The sequence below is a fragment of the Acomys minous genome, assembly GCF_964271855.1.
Source record: "Acomys minous genome assembly, chromosome: 17".
In the NCBI taxonomy this organism is placed as follows: Eukaryota; Metazoa; Chordata; class Mammalia; order Rodentia; family Muridae; genus Acomys; species Acomys minous.
In genome coordinates, this window is record NC_140500.1 from 29,669,490 (window position 1) to 29,688,971 (window position 19,482).

At 48.5% G+C, this 19,482-nt stretch overlaps 2 protein-coding genes across 5 annotated transcripts in view; one reads left to right on the forward strand and one right to left on the reverse strand.

The window, feature by feature from the left end:
• RAF1 (Raf-1 proto-oncogene, serine/threonine kinase) overlaps positions 1-855 on the forward strand; it is a 55,118-nt gene extending 54,263 nt beyond the window's left edge. For all 4 annotated transcript variants that reach the window (XM_084765190.1, XM_084765192.1, XM_084765189.1 and 1 more), the window contains one exon: positions 6-855. In XM_084765190.1, the coding sequence (XP_084621316.1) occupies positions 6-149 (144 nt within the window). In that variant the 3' untranslated portion in view covers positions 150-855. The remainder of the gene's footprint in view (positions 1-5) is intronic.
• MKRN2 (makorin ring finger protein 2) lies at positions 745-18,281 on the reverse strand. The gene is made up of 8 exons (XM_084765201.1): positions 18,143-18,281; positions 9,704-9,832; positions 8,665-8,846; positions 7,509-7,816; positions 5,752-5,966; positions 4,525-4,635; positions 2,157-2,301; positions 745-1,995 (listed from the first exon to the last, which is right to left on the reverse strand). The coding sequence occupies exons 1-8, from the start codon at positions 18,166-18,168 to the stop codon at positions 1,858-1,860; spliced, it is 1,254 nt and encodes a 417-aa protein (XP_084621327.1). The 5' UTR covers positions 18,169-18,281; the 3' UTR covers positions 745-1,857.
• Positions 18,282-19,482: the final 1,201 nt, after the last annotated feature.

The following is a 19,482-nucleotide window of genomic DNA, read 5'->3' on the forward strand; positions in this document are numbered from 1 at the left end:
TTCAGATCCTGTCTTCCATCGAGCTGCTTCAGCACTCTCTGCCAAAAATCAACAGGAGCGCCTCTGAGCCTTCCCTGCATCGGGCAGCCCACACTGAGGACATCAATGCTTGCACGCTGACCACATCCCCGAGGCTACCAGTCTTCTAGCTGTTCTTAGGCCACCAGGGGAGGAAGAAGAGTCAGCAGGCACCACTTTGCTTCCTTGGGGGCAGAATGCATGTTTTGGGGGAAGCTGCTGCTAAGGACCTAGACTACTCACAGGGCCTTAACTTCATGTTGCCTTCTTTTCTACCCCTCCTGCCCTGGAAAAGGAAGCTGTCCACCATGCTGCCTGCTCTGCTCCAGAGGTATACAAGCCAGCTGAGCATTTGTAGGGTAAATAGCCCTACAGAGAAGTCAAGGTGGCAGAGTGCTCTGGCTGCTGCAGAGACATGCATTGGGAACTTGGCTTGTTGAGCCCATCTGTTGCAGGGCACAGACAGTGGTGCAGTGCCAGTTTTGCACATGGAGTCCTGGCCACCTAGGGGAGCCTGCTTTGGTACTACAGAACTTCACTTTGTGGACACACCCTCCTCTTACTGTGTCTAAGATGTCTTGTGTGGATGACTTTCCAAGCGCGGTGCTCCACCTTGCGGCAGCTTCCCACATGCTGAATCTGTCTTCCAGGAGCTGCCCCTATGGGGTGGGCTGCAGCCCAGCCCTATCTCTAGTCACATCTTTGTAAGAAAGCCAAGAGGACAGGTTTTCTTAATGATTTTGGGTTTTAATTTTGTTTTTATTGCGCCTGACAAGATACAGTTATCTGGTTCCTCAATTATGTTATTTTAATAAAATAAATTAAATTTAGGTTTAATGGTTACTATCTCCTTCAAAAGTATTTTCAAACTTGCAGTATAGATTCTTGTTTGGTTTCTTGTGCAGAACTCAAAGAGGGTATGCTGTGTGAGCCTTCTCTGGAGTCACATGAACAACGAAGCAAAAAGCACACAGGTGTTACTCCCCACACTACAGTGTGTTTATAAAATATCTGGATATCTACAGCTTTTTACAAAAATAAATTCAGGTTTAGAACAAACTTGCTCTGACTTGGAAGGTTATAAGCATTCTACACTTACAAGCTAGCTGTCTTGACTCAGTTCCCCTCAGATGGGAGTGCGTGTTGGTTGGATCAGCACCACAAAAACCAGCCTAGAGTAGAACCCACCCTTCAGGTGAGACCAGGCATTTTGAGTGAGTCCTCAGTGTCTTGTGCTTTCACTACAAGTGGAGGGTAGCATGGAGTCTCCTTGGAGACCTTTACAGACAGGAGACTGTCAACTGCACAGACCTGTTGATTTGGGACACTGGAGGGAACTCAATCACAGTTGGTGTGGTACATTACCAACATGACCCACTACCCAGCTGCATAAATTCCAAGGCTCAACAATATATTAGAGATGGTCACTGTAGAGAGAGCCCTCTACAAGGCTGGCGATGCCTTGGCAAGAAAAACAGATCTGCTTTATGAGCAGCTGCGTGTTTACTGTTATTTAAGGAAGAAAGTCACAAGAGAAAGATGGCAGTCGGGTTTCATTTAAAAGCAATCAATCAAAACAGCTGGACCACATAGCTGGTCCCCAGTAAAGGGGCTGGAGGTACAACTAAGAGCTCAACTCTAAATGTAGTGCTTCCATGGGCTTGGTTATCTTATGCCCTTCCCTTCACCAGGGCTGGGAAAGTGGAACATAAAGAGACCATGGGGACTCACTACTGCACTCACATCCCGGTACCATGTCACCTTGGGTCAGTGACAGATGCTTCTGCACCCTGTCTTGGAAAGTTGACTGCATAGTCCAAATGGCAGGGTCAGCAATGACTAGGATTCTGATGACTCTACTCCAGAAAGGTGCATGAAGAGGTCTCCTAGTTCCGTCACATCGACATCATCAGTGCTGGGGACCTGCTGGGTTTCTCGGTTCTCGATAAAATCCCAAAGCCGCACTGAGTTAAAGAACTGAAAAAACAGCCAACAAGCATACCTGGGTCAGAGGAGATGGCAGCAGACTTGAGTGCCAGCTTGTGCTTTGCTTCTGTTAACCCCACCACTCTGCTGCCAAAGCTATTAGGAGTCTGGGCTGTACCTAGAAGTTCCCACAGCATCCCTAACCAGCTTACCCTCACAGTGCCTTCAGAACTCAGCTGCTTCCGAGGTTTCTCTGGCTCTGCCAGCCGCCCATCAGGGTAAGCGTGGCGGTAAAGGCACTTGCTTCCAAAGGGGCAGGTTCCCTTGCCTTGTTCAAAGTATTTACATGCCTTTTTCCTGAAAAGTACATACACAAATCAGAGGCTGATGGGAAAGTGAAGTGCCACCCCACCTACTACACTGGGGAAACCTGGGCTGGGAGACGTCAAGTGACTTGGTGAAGTCACAGTTGGGACACTGATTTCCAAGTGAGGCAAAGCTGCTGGGTATGGAGGCTCCGGTGCTCAGAAGCTGGGGACATTCCCCCCCCCCCACCCCAAGTCCAGATCTCCAATGTCTCTGCGTCAGGGCTGAGCAAGGCTGAGGTACTCCAGGGTACCAAGGTCTGGGTCACTTGCTCTGCTCAAGTCTCCAAAGCAAGTGAGTTAGTTTTTTTTTCCTCTTGGTCAGGAATCCTATCAATGTAAGAGGGCAGCCTGGGAAAACAGGTCTTAGCAGATGCCTAAGCTACAAGTGTCTTTGACTTTTTAGAGCCTTGCTTTAACTCTTCACTGTACCTCTGACCCTCCTCCACTGTTCTGGGATTTTACTTTTTTTTTTTAGGGGGGGGGCCTGGACAGTAAACTGCCAGCTCTCAAGGGCCCTTCCTTTGCTTCAAAACTGCCTTCTCATTGAGCGTGGTGGCATAGACCTGTGATCTCAAACCTTGGGAAGGAGGCAGGTAGGTCTCCATGAGTTTGAGGCCAGCCTAGTCTACACATAGTCCAACCCCAGCCAAGGCTATAAAGCAAGACCCTGTATCAAAAATAAACCTTGCCTTCCTTTCTCTTTCTCCTCTAGTCCTATCTGCCCACCAAAGTCAAAAGAAAGCTCCAGTGTGGCCACCTCATTGGGTGTTCTCAGTTCTCACATCCATCTAAGCGACTGAAAAAGTAAATCCCAAACCCACCTGGCCCTCCAGTACCACTGTGCCGTTACCAGGGTATCACACTTGCTGCCTGCCTGCCAGTCTTTCTTCATGCCTCTGCATGGAGCTGCGCTACCTTGCCCACAAAGGCAGGGTACTCGGGGCTCCACATGTCTTCTCTGCACCCAATATGGAGCCAAGTGCTTTTCCTGTTCTGGCTTGGCTCACTAATGAAGAAATCTGCAACCATACTGCTCCAGAACACTTTGATGAGAGGTAATCTCACTCATCTCGCCTTTCCCTGGTGGTACTTGGCACAAGCCCAGTGTCTGGAGACAGCCAGGCAAGATCAGCAGCAGTGAAGCAACTTCACACTTCAGCACAGCACCTTTCTAAGCCCAACCAGCTGTCTTGCCGCATCTGCCCTCTTGTGGATGGACACACAATCACATGACAGGAGGAATAAAATGGTAAATTGGGTAAATATCAAGTCACAGTAATTAGATAAATAAAAAAACTTCCAAAAAAAATAACGAGGGGAAAAATCTTTTTAAAATAAAGTGAATTTTAGACAGACATGGTGATGCACACCTTTGATTCCAGTATTTGGGGGACAAAGGTAGGTGGATCTCCATGAGTTCAAGGCCAGCCTAGTCTACATTGCAAGTTCCAGGCCAGCCAGGGCTACAGTGAGATCCTGTTTCAATAAAAACAATATAAAAGAAAAAAAAAAGATTTTTAGATGGCAGATCTGATGTTGCCTTGTGGGTTTTGTAATAATGTAAGTACAACACATGTATTATTTATTCATAGCACAAATGATGCTGATGACTAAGGACAGATATAAGGCAATGGAATTATTCTGTGGAAAATTCCTAGAAGAATAATTGTTATAAAAGGATGCTAGGTGTGACTGTGCCTGCCTGTAATCCTAGCACTAAGATGGTTGGGGTAGGCGGTTGAGGCCAGCTAAGGCAACATCGAATGCTCAGTGTCATGACATGAATGTGTGGATCAGTTCCCATCTGTCAACTCATTTGCGGCAGGGTCTCCGCTTTATTCACCTAACTGCTTATTACTTTCCTCTGCTAGAGTGTGAGCTGTGTGAGGCTGGCACTGTCAGCTTCTTTAGGCCCTGCAATGGACAAGGCCTGCAGGATGGCAGATCCTCAACAGGTACTTGTTAAATGCATGGGCAATCAGGGATGCTGCGTCAAACCTTCGCACCAGGCGCAGGGCTCATCTTAGAACTCATCTGCTTCAAGGTCTTGTTCAGCCTCTGCAGCCCAGAGGCCAGCAAAGTGCCTGATAGAAGCAGAAGCTCTGAGATCCATCCACTAGGTCCACCTTCCTGGGAAACCCGAAGATGACAGAGGCTCAAACCACACCCAGCCAGCTAAGTACCAGGATCCCTATGAAATCAAGGTATTTACCCCATTCCCTGTTTGAAAGCTTCAATCAATTCATTCTTCTTATTCTGATCTTCTACCCAATACACACTTGGAATTACAAACTCAGATATCACACGGCACTCTGGACAAGACCTGATAAAAACAACAGCAATAGGTTAGTAAGGGTGAAATATGTGATGAATCCTCGGCACATTCCATTCCAAACCCCTTTGGTCAAATGCATGGCCAGAGACACTTACCATAATCTAAGAGTAGCTTCTGCTGCTGAAAAGGCTCAAGTCAATAAGAAACAGAGACCTGAGCATTAACCCCTGACAGCCAGTAAACACACAAACCATGCCCACTATCCTTAGTGACTATAGAAGGCAAGATGACACTAAGATACATGTTACAGCTGGGCGTGGTAGGATCCCAGCACCTGGGAGGCAGAGACAGGTGGATTGCTGTGTGTTCAAGGCCAGCCTGGTCTACAAAGTGAGTCCAGGACAGTCAAGGCTACACAGAGAAACGCTGTCTAGAAAAAACAAAACACCCCCCCCCCAAACAAACCCAAAAAACAAAACAACAAAAAACCCCAAACCAAAAAGATACACTTTACTCCCAGGACAGCTCGGATTAGGAATCAAGGCAAGGGTTGGCCTGAAGGTAAAGAAGCTGGACTCCGTATCTGCAGGTATGGCCGCTTGGGGGACAGTGCTGATGCCTCAGTGAGAGGCCAAGGTACAGTGAACACTCCTGGGGTCTAGACTTGCGTGTTAGTGCCCAGGAGCTGCCAAGCAGGCACAAGCTGCTCTGGGTCAGAGCGCACTGGGAGTAAATGCTGAGCATGCTCATCAGGGTGGCCCTGAGAACGTGCCTATGAACGATGATGACGGAGCAGAGTAAGGCATCTATAGAGACCTTAGGAATGGGCGGGTGGCAGCACAGGCTTTAGGAGTTTCTAAAACTAGACTGCATGTCAGCTGAGCAACTCTGGAAAGTACTGGATACAACAGCGAAGCTGCTACACACAGGCAGTTCCCCAGCATCGTGTGGAAAGTGCACAGGAGCCATACTCCAAGGGAGCCTCAATCCCTTTAGTAAGGGGAAGCTCCAAAAGGTTACAAGGCAACTAACATGGAGAGATGGGAGAGGCTGTCACTAAGACAGGTAGAAGGGCTCAGGATGTCCTGTGCAGGCTCACACAGTGGGGCCTGTTATCTAGAGGGCAGCACACCCATGGCTGCACAGAAGCCCAGCTGCACTTACTTGATGATCGGATTTTCAAACTGCTTGGCGCATCTCCATTGGCGGATGCAGGACAGGCAGTAGGTGTGACTGCAGTTGGACAGAATGCCAAACCTCCTCTCAGAAGCAGATGCCTTCTCCAGGATCACCTCCATACAGATACTGCAGACTTTGTCCTGGCTCGCCTGGAAGGCAAAAGCCTTTTCCATCTCGTGTTCAAATGTCGACATACACATCTGAGGACGACAGGGAGGGAAGCCTTAGGTCCTCTGTGGCCAAGATCCCACGAGTTTCTCAGCCACATAGTCACAGCAGGTGCGGTGCCCACAATCCCTGGATCCAGGACAAAGTTCTGAACAGGAAGTGGACCTCAAGCCACTGTGTCCTTGTCCTAGATTCCCTGGTAGGATATGGTGGCTTCCACTTAAGAGCCATGAGGTCCTAGAACACTTGCATTACCGTGGCGGTTGTGGCACTCATGAGGGGTTGCGGGGCTCCTTGCTCTTCTGGATGTCATGCCTATCCCACGCCACAGGACTACGAAGGCAGATGGAAAGACCCAGCCCCCCATACGGATAAAGAGGGGACCCATTCTGAGTTCCTGTTTGCTACCCAACTACCCAGCGGAGGCTGCACTGCCAAGAACGCTATCTGTTGGCATGTGACTTGTGGAAGTCACAGTTGGGATTCTGGTTCCCAAGCTGCTGGGATGCAGTGTGTTTTGCCAGCCCTCCTGGAACAACACATAGGCCTTCTCTGTCAGGAGAGGCCATGGCCACTTTATCCCACGTAATTACCAAGTCCTTAGAGGAGGTAACCTGGCCTGTAATACTGTAAGGCTGAGCGTCTTCATTTCTCTAATCCATTGTCATACCCCTGAAGTGAGCACACACAGCTTACACTCCAGATAGCAGGGGCATTCACAATCTTTCAAAACTTGGCTTCTAAGAGTCCATGCTAAAAGGGGCATTCAGGATGGTGCAGCAGTTAAGAGCTCTTGTTGCTCTTCCCAAGGACCTGAGTTTGGGTCCCAGCGCCCTCACTGCTGTAACTCCAGCTCGAGCGCTACACTCCCTTCTCACCTTTACAGACACGCACGTTCACAGATAGACGCACGCACGCACATTCACAGATAGACACACACACACACGCACGCGGTTCTTGTGGAAGTGAGAAATTGTTGGGCCCTCTGGGACTGGAGTTACAGGGGGTTGCACAGAGCTGCGCAATGTGGGTGCTGGGAAGTATATGCTGGTCCTCTGTAAAAGCAGCAACCTTTTTCCCCCCTCAGATAGGGATTCTCTGTGTAGCCTTGGCTCTAAAACTTACTCTGTAGACCAGGCTGGCCTCGAACTCAGAGATCTGCCTGCCTCTGCTTCTGAGTGCTGGAATTAAAGGTGTGCGCCATTACTACGAAGCTCAGCAAGTGCTCTTACTTGGTAAGCCATCTTTCTAGTCCTGAACTTTGCCAGGTACCCAACATAGGCATTTCTGGCAGAAAGATACCTGTGAGACTCTTGAATGCCTCTGTCCTGTGGTACATTCAAGTTTTTCTTTTCTTTCTTTCTTTCTTTCTTTTTTTTTTTTTTTGGTTTTTCAAGACAGGGTCTGTGTAGCCTTGGCTGTCCTGGACTTGCTTTGTAGACCCTGCTGGCCTTGAACTCACAGCGATCCGCCTGCCTCTGCCTCCTGAGTGCTGGGATTAAAGGCGTGCATTACCATGCCCGGCTTACACTCAGGTTTGTTAAAATGAGTTCATGTCAAGGTTTTCAAGTTACCTTCTCATGAGCTTTCCTTTGTTCTGGGTCAAAAGGGTGGAGGACTTGAAGCCTGCAGATCTCGCACATGTCCCCATGCAGGTAGACACAGGCGTCTCCAAACCGGCACTCCCCAGCAGCAGCATAGGGACACAGCTGCTGCTCACTGCTGTAGGAGCTGCTGGCCTCCTGCACGTCGTCTAGGCCGGTCCTGATGGCCTCTAGGTAGGAATGGGGCTTCAGCTCTGGGCTAGCGTGGGCATCACTGCAGCCACCTGGATTAGTCACTGTGCTCGAAGGAGTCTTGTCTTCAGCCAGGCCAGTGAGATCTCAACACAAAACACACACATACACACACATGAGAACGGGCTCAACCTTTCATGTCAGATAATAGTCCAAACTAGGAACAGCTAGTGAAAAGCAAGCCAAGAGCAACAACAGTGCAGAGGCTGAGAGATGGCCCTGGCAGTAGCAGGAACAACATGCAGAACAGCAAAAGAGAATGGGTTCTTTTTATACACAAGATATCAACATACAGACAACTTAATGCTAAAACCACCTAAAACATGAAAGGAACTGACACAAGGTCAACAGAACACAGTGGCTCCATTGTAGAAGTCGGTGGGGTGTTGCCCTGTCACACGTGTCAGAGGTGACCCCCTGCACCAGGCTGGCAACGTGTTTGCTGAGAGTAGAATCCACCTATCCTGAGGGGAACAACTTCAAGAGCTAGGGACCTTCCCAGTGAGGCCCAGCAGCTCTGACAACCTTGACGCCTTCTTTCCCCCAAACCTGCTCTAGGCCCACACCCCTTCCTTGCCCTGTGTCTAAAGATGCTCCTGAAACCCCCAAAGCAGCCACTCCCAGGGCATGGCACTAAACATGTGCTCTCCATTAGAACACCCAGCTTCAAAATGAACAGCCTGCAGCTTCTCATCAGTGGGTGGCCCCTATGAAGAGGCAACTTCATGGTGACAAATGACCACTCCGATGCTTTGCTGCGCTCAAAGTAGAGCTCAGCCCAGCTATGGAGGTACACCTTGGAACCTCTGCAGCCTGTTTTCAGATCAGCTCTAGCCTCCGGGGGTGTCAGGAACTTCATGAAGAGGAGGTCTGAACACAGCACTAAGCCATACATGCTGCTCCCCAAAGGCAGCGGAGGCTGCAGCTCACTCACTGCGGTCTCTGAGCACCAGCGTTGTCTTCTCCCGCTTCCCAGGTTCATGCAAATGTGTCCTCATAACAGATGAGGTGATGTCAGAAGAAGGTTGAGGGATATTTAAGCCTGAGGAGGGCAAAGAGTGGGGCGCAGCGCCTACAGCTCCACCTGCTGCAGCTGGGGGCTTTGTATGATCATATCTGAACAAAACACAACAATGTGTCATAGCCATGCAGGCCCCAACACCTGTAGTCCCCACACACTACCTGCACGCCCAGCCACCAACAGCCGGACTCACTGAAGTGAGCAAGAGTCTGTCCCTTACTCTCAACTAGAAAAGGCTATTTATTGGGGCCATGTAACTTGCCACCTCTATCCACACCCAAGTGTCCCAATAAGACTGACAGGAACCTATCCACTGCTCACACCACCCAAAGAGAATCCTTGACACCTGTGCCACCATGTGTCTAGGCCCCCTGGGTAGGAATCTTCAGGACACACTGATTGGGACAGATGGATGGGTTGAGGGAGCAGGTGGCCAACTCAAATTGTAGAGCTCTGCCAGACAGTGAGGAGTAGGTGGACTCTGCTTGCCAAAGCATGGGACACCTCACACTGTTGTCCAGCCTGGAGCGACACTCTGTATGAATGCCATAAGCCTCCACTCAAGCATGAACCAGAAATAGCTTTCAAATCAATGGTATACCACCTTATGCCACACCAAAACCACAGTGTGGGGATGGGTTGGCAGCATTAGGAAAGTCTAGGGCATATTATATGGGGCTTAAGACAAACCACAGATTACTAATGTTCTATGTACAACTTTAAGTTTAACATTTCCCCTCATCAAGGGCCATGCTCAGGCAGGAATGTGGCATATGCCTATATTCCCACCATTGGGGATGGAGGCAAGAGATCAGAGATTCAAACCCACCCTTAGCTACATAGTAAGTTTCAAGTCAGCCTGGGTGGCATAAAATCCTGTCAACAAAACCAAACACAGCCCCCATTCTCCACACCCAGCCCCACCCAGTAACCACAGCCACGGCAGCCTTGCCTGCAGCGTGCACCATAGGCGCAGTAGCCCTTCTGGTAGTATTTGCAGATGGTGGATGGCTTGCTGTTTGCCAGGTCATGTGAGAACAGACACTGGCTGCCTTCGCGACATACTCCATGCATGAAATACCTGAGGAGACAAGTACAGAATAGCCGAGTTATGCTGTGGGGGAAAGCAGCGCCCTCACGTACTATCCACAGTGCACTCATTTTCTTTGATTCTCAACAAAGTCATTTTACATGTACCACAATGACCCAAGACCAGCTTTTTAGAAAAATTATCTCTAGCTGGGAGCAGTAGCACACCCCTGTAATCCCAGCACTTGGGGAGGCTAAGACAGGGGATCTCTGCAAGTTCAAGGCCAGCCTGGTCTACAAAGGCAGTTCAGGCCAGCCAAGGCTACAGAGAGAAAAACCTTGTCTCGAAAAACAAAACAAAACAAAACAAAAGAAAGAACGAAAAATTATCTCAAAAGTTTGCATTTTGGGGGCTGGAGACATGGCTCAGAGATTAAGAATACTTGCCTGCCTTTGCAGAGGACCCAGCCTCTATTCCCAACATCTACACCACAGCTAACAACCATCTCAAATCCTAGTCTCAGGGGTATATGATGCTTTCTTCTAGCCTTTTTCATCACTGCATGCATGTGGTGCAAGGCTGTACATACAAGTAAACATGCATACACATAAAATATTTTTTCAAAACCCCTCTACATGGAGAAGCTCTTGATTTATGTTAACATGTAAGATATGAGCTTCTTAACTGGAAAAACATGTCAGAAAAACCCGTTCCCCCCATCCTCCTTGAGCTGTTAAAAGATGACTGAATGGGGTGAGAAAGTCCTGGGCTCAGGCCAAGTCACAAACCCCTCTTTCCTTGTCCTTACTGTTTTATCTGTAAATGATGACAGCCCCAAAGAAGACAGTAGCATCAAAAGGCAGGACTGATGCAAGGTATAGTGGCATAAACCTGAAGTCCTAGCACTCTTGGGAGGCTGGGGATTTAGCTATACTGGTAGGGTGCTTGCCTAACATGTAGTAAGCCATCAGTCCCTTTTCCAGTGCAGAATAAAGCAGATATGGTGGTGCATGCCTATAATCCCAGATGATCAGAAATTCAGGGTCATCCTTAGCCACATTACAAATCTGGAGCCAGCTTGTACATGTGACACCTAAACTTAAAAGCCAGGATGAAAATGGGAGAGCTGAGCTCAGAGAGGCAAGAGCTACAACTCTTAGAACCTGCCTGCCTCCTCCTCCTCAGTCCCAAAGCTCACAGACTGGATCACTGGGGCATGTCCACATTGACAGTATTGGCAAAAGCAAGGCCCTATCCCATGGAGAACTGGCACTGTGGCTAAGCTAGGAAGGCAAGAGCAAAGCAGTCTAGCACCTGGCCTTTTCCATGACAATAAGTGGACCAAAGGACAGTGCTCAATTTGTGATGGGGCTGGCAGCGTGCTGAAGGTCCCCACCTCCTGTTTATGGAGGCGCCTGTGTCTTCACCTGCTACATTCATGAAAGAGAAGAGTAGGCCAGGCACACTTACCAACTTATTTCCCCCTGAATCTGATGAAAGGACAGCAATCTCAGCATCAAAGCCAAAGCCGACCAAGACCAGAAATTGAAAGCTCTGAACTTTCCTAGAACTCACCCAATTTCCCAGGAAACACTTCTCAAGCTAGACACTGCTCAGAAGCCTGCTAGAAGGTTGGTGGGGAAAAAAGGAAAGGAGAGTTGAAGACAAAGCTCACGGAGTGCCCATGGCATTCAGAAGCCCAGGGCTTCACTCTCAGCAGGAAAGGACAAGGTGTACAGAGCAAGGAAGACCATGGAAAGGAGTCACCACCGCAGCTCCAAGACCTCTGAGCTGGCCTGAGCGCATCCTCTGGCTTCTAGAAGCTGCTGGTATAGTCAAAATCCCTACACCAACATAAGAGGTTTTCTAATGGTGAAAGCAGCTCACTGTGCCTCAACAGTATCATTGTATGGTTCATACAAACCCCACGTCCTCTTGAGTCTGGAAGGTGGGTCACAGGCAGAAGCTGCACTGTCCTACCCTGTACCCGACCTGGCACACCCAGGTAAGGAAAGTGCTATGTGCTTCTCTGTAGAAGGGGTAAAAGGCACAGCCCATCTGCACTCTTGCTGTCCCTTACCTCACTGTGTATCCTTGCTAAGTCAGTGTAACAGCCTTGGTGTGGTCTAGCTGTATGCTAAACACCCTGAGTCTCTAGAGAAGTCTCCATGTGTGAGGGTGGTTGGTCCTGGGACTCCTCCAGACAAGAAGATACTCCATATCTAAACAGTTAGGTAATTCTTTTTATTTTCTGAGACAGCTTTGTTATATGTATTGCCTCAGCTGATGCTGAACTCCTGGACTTAAGAGGTTCTATTGACTCCCCTCAGTACTGCCTCAGGCTCAAGTGGCTGAAAGCACAGGCACACCACCACACTGGGCTTGGTAGTTCTTTGAGAAATGCCACTCAAGATGGCAGTGAAGCAGGATATAGTGGGTCACCCCTGTAATCCCAGCACATGAGCTGCATTGAGGACTGCAAGCTAAACAGTAGCTTGAGCCATAGAAAGGTGACCTAGTCCCAACAAAATGCAATGACTATTATAGTGTAATCATCATAAAGTGTAACTTTGAAGGCACAAAACAACCCAGTGCTAACAACAGCCCAACCTGCAATGAAAACTAGGACTGCCGAGCTCCAGCACATGGTGGCAGGCAAGTTTACAGTGGCTAAAAACAATGGGAGGCTGGGCATAGTGGCACATGTCTTTATCCCAGCACTCAGGAGGCAGAGACAGGAAGCTCTCTGTGTGTTCAAGTCCAACCTGGTCTACACAGTGAGTTCCACAGGATAGCTAGAGCTACATAATGAGAGCCTGTCTCAAATCACAGCAGCAGCAACAGCAGCCCGTAAGCTAAGAAACACTCTGTAGTCCTCCGGGAAAAGAGCAGAGATTTCCTTAACCAAAGCAGACAACTACCAAAGGCCACCTGCTCCACCAGACAGGTGACAGCAGACTGGCTACAGTGCAACGACCTGTAAAGATGAGTTTTTGAATCAGACTGCTGCTTTCCCAAGCAAGCAACCTTCCAAACTGCAGTCTTTTTTTCTCACTTTTATTGAATGTCTATGATTTACACGTCATGCGCCAAAATCCCTCTCCTCCCCACTGCAGTCTTTTTCCCCCACTCAAATCAATCACAGGGCTAGTGATGTGGCCCAGTGGGTGGAGCACTTGCCACGCCGGCCTGTCCACCCATGTTCAAGCTCCTGAGCCCACATGTGTTGGTTAGTTTTTGTCAAGCTGACACGACCTAAGAGTAATCTGGGAAGCTGGAACACCAATTAGGACTAGGCTCCATTAGATAGTCTGTAGGCATGTTTATACGGTTATTTTCTTAATTGATTAACATGGGAAGGCCCAGACCACTGCAGGTGATGCTGACCTTGTGCAGGTGGTCCTGGGCTAAGACCTGGGCTAAGAAAGCAGGCTGAGCAAGTCATGAGGAACAGGCCAGTAAGCAGCATCCTCCATGGCCTCTCCATCAGTTCCTGCCCTACCTTCCCTCAACAATGAACTGTAATGTGGGAGTGTAGGCCAAATAAACCCTTTCCTCTCCAAGCTGGTGTTGGTGTTCATCGCAGCAATGGAAAGCAAAACAGGACACCACGTAAAGGTAGAAAAGAACTGACTCTGCAAGGTTGCACTCTGACTTCACCAATAGCTCTAATGACACACACGTGCCCAAATATGGACATCACTACATGTGCAGTAATAATGAGGAATACAATCAGCCACGCATCCAGGTAATTGGGCCCCTTATACGCTGTGAGTCTCTGCAAGACATTTCACAGCAGACTCACAACGTACCATTACTGCTTCTAGGAAAGCTAGTGAGTCTCATGTCAGAAGTGAAGTTAGCCCTGTCTTCCTTATGTGCCTTCACCAGTGACAGGCATGGCGTGGGCGCATCCCGCCTGTCCTCTGGGGCACTCTCATCTGTGACAGAAGACCCCTGTGCTCAGGGGTTGCAGTCCAATCAATTTCAACTGCTGACCCTTCTCCCAGAAGAGAGGACTAGGTCTGAACTAGAGGGGACGATGATGTGAAGGGGCTTGAACCCCAGGATAGGGAGCACCCTGAAGACTTTCAGGCAATATAAACATGTTCACTACAGACCTTAATGTACCTCCAACCATCTATGTAGCTCAGACCAAGCCAAAGAGAACCAGTCTGGCTTCCTGCAGACTGGTCAATGGTGTCTCACTCGTCACAAAACTGCTACTGCAGCTTATTCCAAACCAGGGAATTTACAGACTGAGACTGAGGATTGCTTGACAGCACACCATGGGAACAACTCCGTGTGTGTGTGTGTGCGTGTGTGTGTGTAGAACATGGGGTGCATGAGTAGGTAGCTGGAGGTCAACGCCAGGTATCCTCCTTACATTTACTTACTTGTCTAGTGTGTGTGCGTGTGTGCACCTACACTTGAGCAAGGCTGAAGATAACTCCAGAGTCACCAGCAGGAGCATCCATTGCCTTTGAAAAGGCATTGCTCATTGGCCTGGGGCTCCCCAGTTAGGCCAGACTGGCTGGCTGGTGAGCACCCAGATCCTCTTGACTGTGCCTGGGTGTTTGAATCCCCAGCTCTGGGATAACAAGCCTGCCACCCCCCATCCCAGCATTTCACATGGGCTCTCAGGACAGAACTCATGCTCAAGCTTGTGAGATAAGGAGTTGATCTCCAGACCCCTGTAGTACTGATACCATAGAACAAAGGCTGTCCAGAGTTAGGTGTTAAAACCATCCAGGTTGAGCCAGGCATGGTGAGCCTGTTATTCCAGCAGAGGCAGAGGCAGGCTGATCCATGTGAGTTCGAGACCAGTCTGGTCTACAAAGCAAGTCCAGGACAGCCAAGGCTACACAGAGAAACCCTGTCTTTTTTTTTTTAAAAGATTTATTTATTATTATGTATACAGTGTTCTATCTGCATGTACACCTGCACACCAGAAGAAGGCATTACATTACATTATAGATGGTTGTGAACCACCATATGGTTGCTGGGAATTGAACTCAGGACCTTTGGAAGAATAGGCGGTGCTCTTAACCACTGAGCCATCTCTCTAGCCCAGAAATCCTGTCTTGAAAAAACAAAAGCAAACAAAAAATCATCAAGGCTGAGAACACTGCTGCTCATAACTATGTGGTACATGATAGCCACGTTGTGTACAGGGCCTTTTCAGCAACTGTTGGAAGTCCTGTGCTAATGCCAAGCCAAACTCTGTTGCAGGATATTTGACCCCATTGTGAACCCCAAGCCTGTGAACTATAAAAACCTGCTTCTTATTTGCCATGATTGAGTCCTAACATACACCTTTAATTCAAGAACTTTCTGTTTATTGTAAACAGGTAATTACGGTGTGGTTCAGCCAGCCCTAGTACACACCTTTAATCCAAGAGCTTTCTGTACACAGGATTTAATAAAGTCAGCCCTAGGACAAGAGCACGGAGGTCAGTTAGGTGCTTTCTCTGCCTCTGAGCTATCAGGACCCTGAATCTTCTTTGGCAAAAATCAATCCATTGGGATTTACTTTCTTTAAAACAACAAAACTCAGTTAATAATATATCAAACAACTTTCATGGCAATTTTAAAAACAAAATTTACTTAACATAATCCAAAAAGTACACTAATTTGGTACTTGTATGCTTGCTGAGGTATACATAGGAAAAATGTGGAAAATCTTTGTTGTCCATAATTAAGCCACAGTTTCTCTGTAAGAGCAGAAAACTTCATATATGCAGTTAAAAAAAAATCCTGTAACTCACAACACACAACGGTCTGGAATTTGAGCTAATTTGAGCAGGGGTGGCATGAAGGCATGCACAGTTTACGTGCCCTGTGTTTAGAGCCAAGGTGCAGCAAGCTCCGTGGTGCTGCAGAAACACCTTGGTCCATTACACTTTGACTCCCAGTCGATGTCAGGTTATGTGAGAACGCTTTCCCTGGGCCAGTGAGGTGGCTCAGAGAGAAAGTGCTTGCTGCCCCTGAATTCCGTCTCTGGGTGCCACTACGACAGAACCCATCCCTGTCCTTTGGCCTTCACACACAAACCACTACATAGCATTCACACCCACATCCCCATGCCAATACAAAATCAATGTTGCTGTTGTTGTATTATTATTTGGTTTTTGAAGACAGGGTTTCTCCATGTAGCCCTGGCTGTCCTGCAATCTGCTCTGTAGACCAGGCTGGTCTCAAACTCAGAGATCCGCCTGCCTCTGTCTCCTAAGTACTGGGACTAAAGGCGTGTGCCGCCGCCACCACCACCAGGTTATAAATATTTTTTAAAGAAACCTATTTTTTGTTTGTTTTTTTTGGAGACAGGGCTTCTCTGTATAGCACTGGCTGCCCTAGACTCGCTTTGTAGGCCAGGCCAGCTTCAAATTCACAGAAATCTGCCCACCTCAGCTCCCAAGTGCTGGGGTTACAGGCTTTAAGAAACTGCTTTAAGAAACCTTTTATCAGCTGGGTATGGTGGTACACGCCTTTAATCCTAGCACTTGGGAGGCAGAGGCAGCCAGATTTCTCTGAGTTCAAGGCCAGCCTGGTCTAGAAAGTGAGTCCAGGACAGCCAAGGCTACACAGAGAAACCTTGTCTCCAAAACAAAAAACCCCAAAGATGTTTTAGTACCAATGATCTGCAAGTACGTTACAGACTGTCTTAAGGTTTCTATTGCTGTGATAAATCACCATGACCAAAGGCAATTTGGAGGAGAGCTTATACTTCTAGGCAACAGTCCATTGCTATGGGAAATCAGTGTAGGACTGTAGGCAGGAGTTAATGCAGAGGCCATGGAGGTGTACTGCTGACTGGCTTGTTCCTCATGGCTCACTCAGCCTTTCTTACAGCACCCAGGACCACTGGATCAGGGCTCCTAGACCAGGCACCATCCACAGTGAGCTGGGATCTTTTTTCTTTTTTCTTTCCGAGACAGGGTTTCTCTGTGTAGTGTTGGCTGTCCTGGACTTGCTTTGTAGATCAGGCTGGCCTCGAACTCACAGTGATCTGCCTGCCTCTGCCTCCTGAGTGCTGGGATTAAAGGCGCCCGCCACTACGCCGGGTGATTGAGCTGGGCTCTTCCACAGCAGTTATCGGTCAAGAAAACAGGCTAATCTGGTAGGAGCGTTTTCTCATCTGAGGTTTCCTCTTTCCAAGTGTAAACATAGACTCTGGCTTGTGCCAAGTTAACACAGAACTACCAAACAGACATACACTAAGTGCAATGTTCTGATACTACTTAACACAAGCCACCTCGACCCTGGCTCAACCCTTAATATCTAATTTGAACAGACTTCTTCATAAAGGTGTCAGGTCTAGGCATCTGCACTAATGAGAAGGAACAAGGTAATTAAATAGAATGTGTATCACATAACCAGACTACATCTCAATTTCTTAATTTACTGAAAACAGATAAAATTTCTATAAGCTGAGGCTTCTCTATCCAAAATGCTTGGGCTCGAGGGTGTCTTTAATTTTCTGTATTTTAGAGTATTTTCAGGTACATAACGGTCTTGGAGATGGCACAAAAGTGTAAACATAGAATTCATCACCTCATATATGCTTATACACATACCTTGACAAAATTAAATAGTATTTCCAGTAATTTTGTATTTTAATAAAACAAAATTTCATGGTGTGGAATTTTCCACTTGTACAACCATGCCGGCACTAAAAAAGTTTGAGACAGGGCTTTTTCTTTGTAGCCTCAGCTGTTCAGGAACTCCCCTCTGTACACCAGGCTGACTTTCAAGTCACAGAGATTCGCCTGCCTCTGCCTCCTCAGTGCTGGGATTAAAGGCGTGCACCACCACCATCCGGCTCAAAGTTTTGGATTTTGGAGCTTTTCGAAATTTGGACTTTCCACACTGGGGATGCTCACAAGCTGCACTTCGCAAGCATGCAAATCCACAAGCCTAGACCCCTATGACAGCCACCGGGTTACGACGTTGCTACTCAACCCCACTATTTTTATTTCACAATAGTAGCCATAGAGTTTTCTGGTTTTCCATTTTGTCTAACAAGCCATCCATTAATGACGTCTTTCGGCGCCTAAATGGGTAGCGCTTTTAACCTCTCTCCCTCCCTCTCTCTCTGTGGTCTCTGTTTCCAGCATCGCGGAAGGAGACTATCCGCTCGGCGGTGTTGCCGGATAAGGACTGCGACCAGCTTGCGTTCCCCGCAATCCGCCCGCGCTCACTCCCCAGCAAACCCCGGCTGCAGCTGCTCCTGCCGCTCCAGCCTCTCTGCGGCCTTCGGGTTCCTGCGCGTCATCCCCGCCCTACGCGGCCCGCCGCGGGCCCTCACCTCCCTCCGGCCGCCCGGCTGGCGCCCAAGGCCCGGCGGAGCTGCGCACTTACCTGCAGGTGACCTGCTTGGTGCTCATGGCGGCGGGGCCACTGGCTGGAGTCCTGCTGAAATCTCCGAGCCGCCAGCGCCGCGGCTCAGCCCGGCCCCGCCCCACGCGCGCAGTCGCGTCACTCCTGCGCGCGCCACACCCGCGCGTGCGTCATTGCTAAGGTGCCGGCAGGAAACTTTAACCATTGTCATAATTGGTTCCGCCCGGGCGCGGAGCTGGAAGATCCAACCTCCTCTGTGGTCCGGGTTTAAAGGTTTCCGAGCATCTGGCATCCCGCACTTGCTAATTGTCTGCGGAGCCGTTACTTTCTAAGGCTCGGCCCCATCTGCCAATACAGACTTTTTGCAAAAAGTAATTTTATTATTTATTTTTATTTTCTGATATGGGTGTTTTTGCCTGCATGGTTGGTTGTGCGCCATGTGCATGCAGTGCTGGCACAGGCCAGAAGAGGGAGTGGGTCACCTAGCACTGCAGAAGGTTGTGAGCCGCAGGTAGCTGCTGGGAACTAAACTCTGGTTCCCTGCAAAAGTCGTCAGTGCTCCTAGCCACTTCATCCTCTAGTAAGAATATTCTTATTTCTTTTTTGATAACTTCATACATGTGTACAATGTATCTTAATCATATCCAACCCAAATATCCACTCTCCTTACCGGTCTTTTTATGTAAACACACACACACACATACATAACTCAAGGCAGGTACCTGGAGGTAGAAACAGATATATATCTCAGATGTTTGCAAACTCTAGTTGTGTTGCTGGGCGTGGTGGTACACTCCTTTAATCCCAGCACTCGGGAGGCAGAGGCAGGTGGATTATTGTGAGTTTGAGGCCGGCCTGGTCTACAAAGTCCAGGGCAGGCAATGCTACACAGAAAAACCCTGTCTTGAAAAAACAAAACAAAAAAAAAGGCCAGGTGTGGTGGTGCACGCCTTTAATCCCAGCACTCGGGAGGCAGAGGTGGGCGGATCGCTGTGAGTTCGAGGCCAGCCTGGTCTACAAAGTGAGTCCAGGACGGCCAAGGCTACACAGAGAAACCCTGTCTCGTAAAACCAAAACAAAACAAAACAAAAACAAAAACAAAAAACAAAAAAAGAAAAAGTCTCTCCCAGTTTATTGCACTGAGTAGCCACTGTATAGAAACCAGCAGCATACTGACCTGCAAACATTATGTTGTTGTTGTTGTTGTTTGTTTATATAGACATGTGTAAGGTTGGCTGAGTGCTCAGCTCTAAACAGAACATCTATGTCAACATCCCGACCCTGCAAGCATAGCTCAGAGGAACATCATGGAAGAGAGGGCAGAAAGAATGTAAACGCTGGAGGATGGAGGAGTGCTGTGA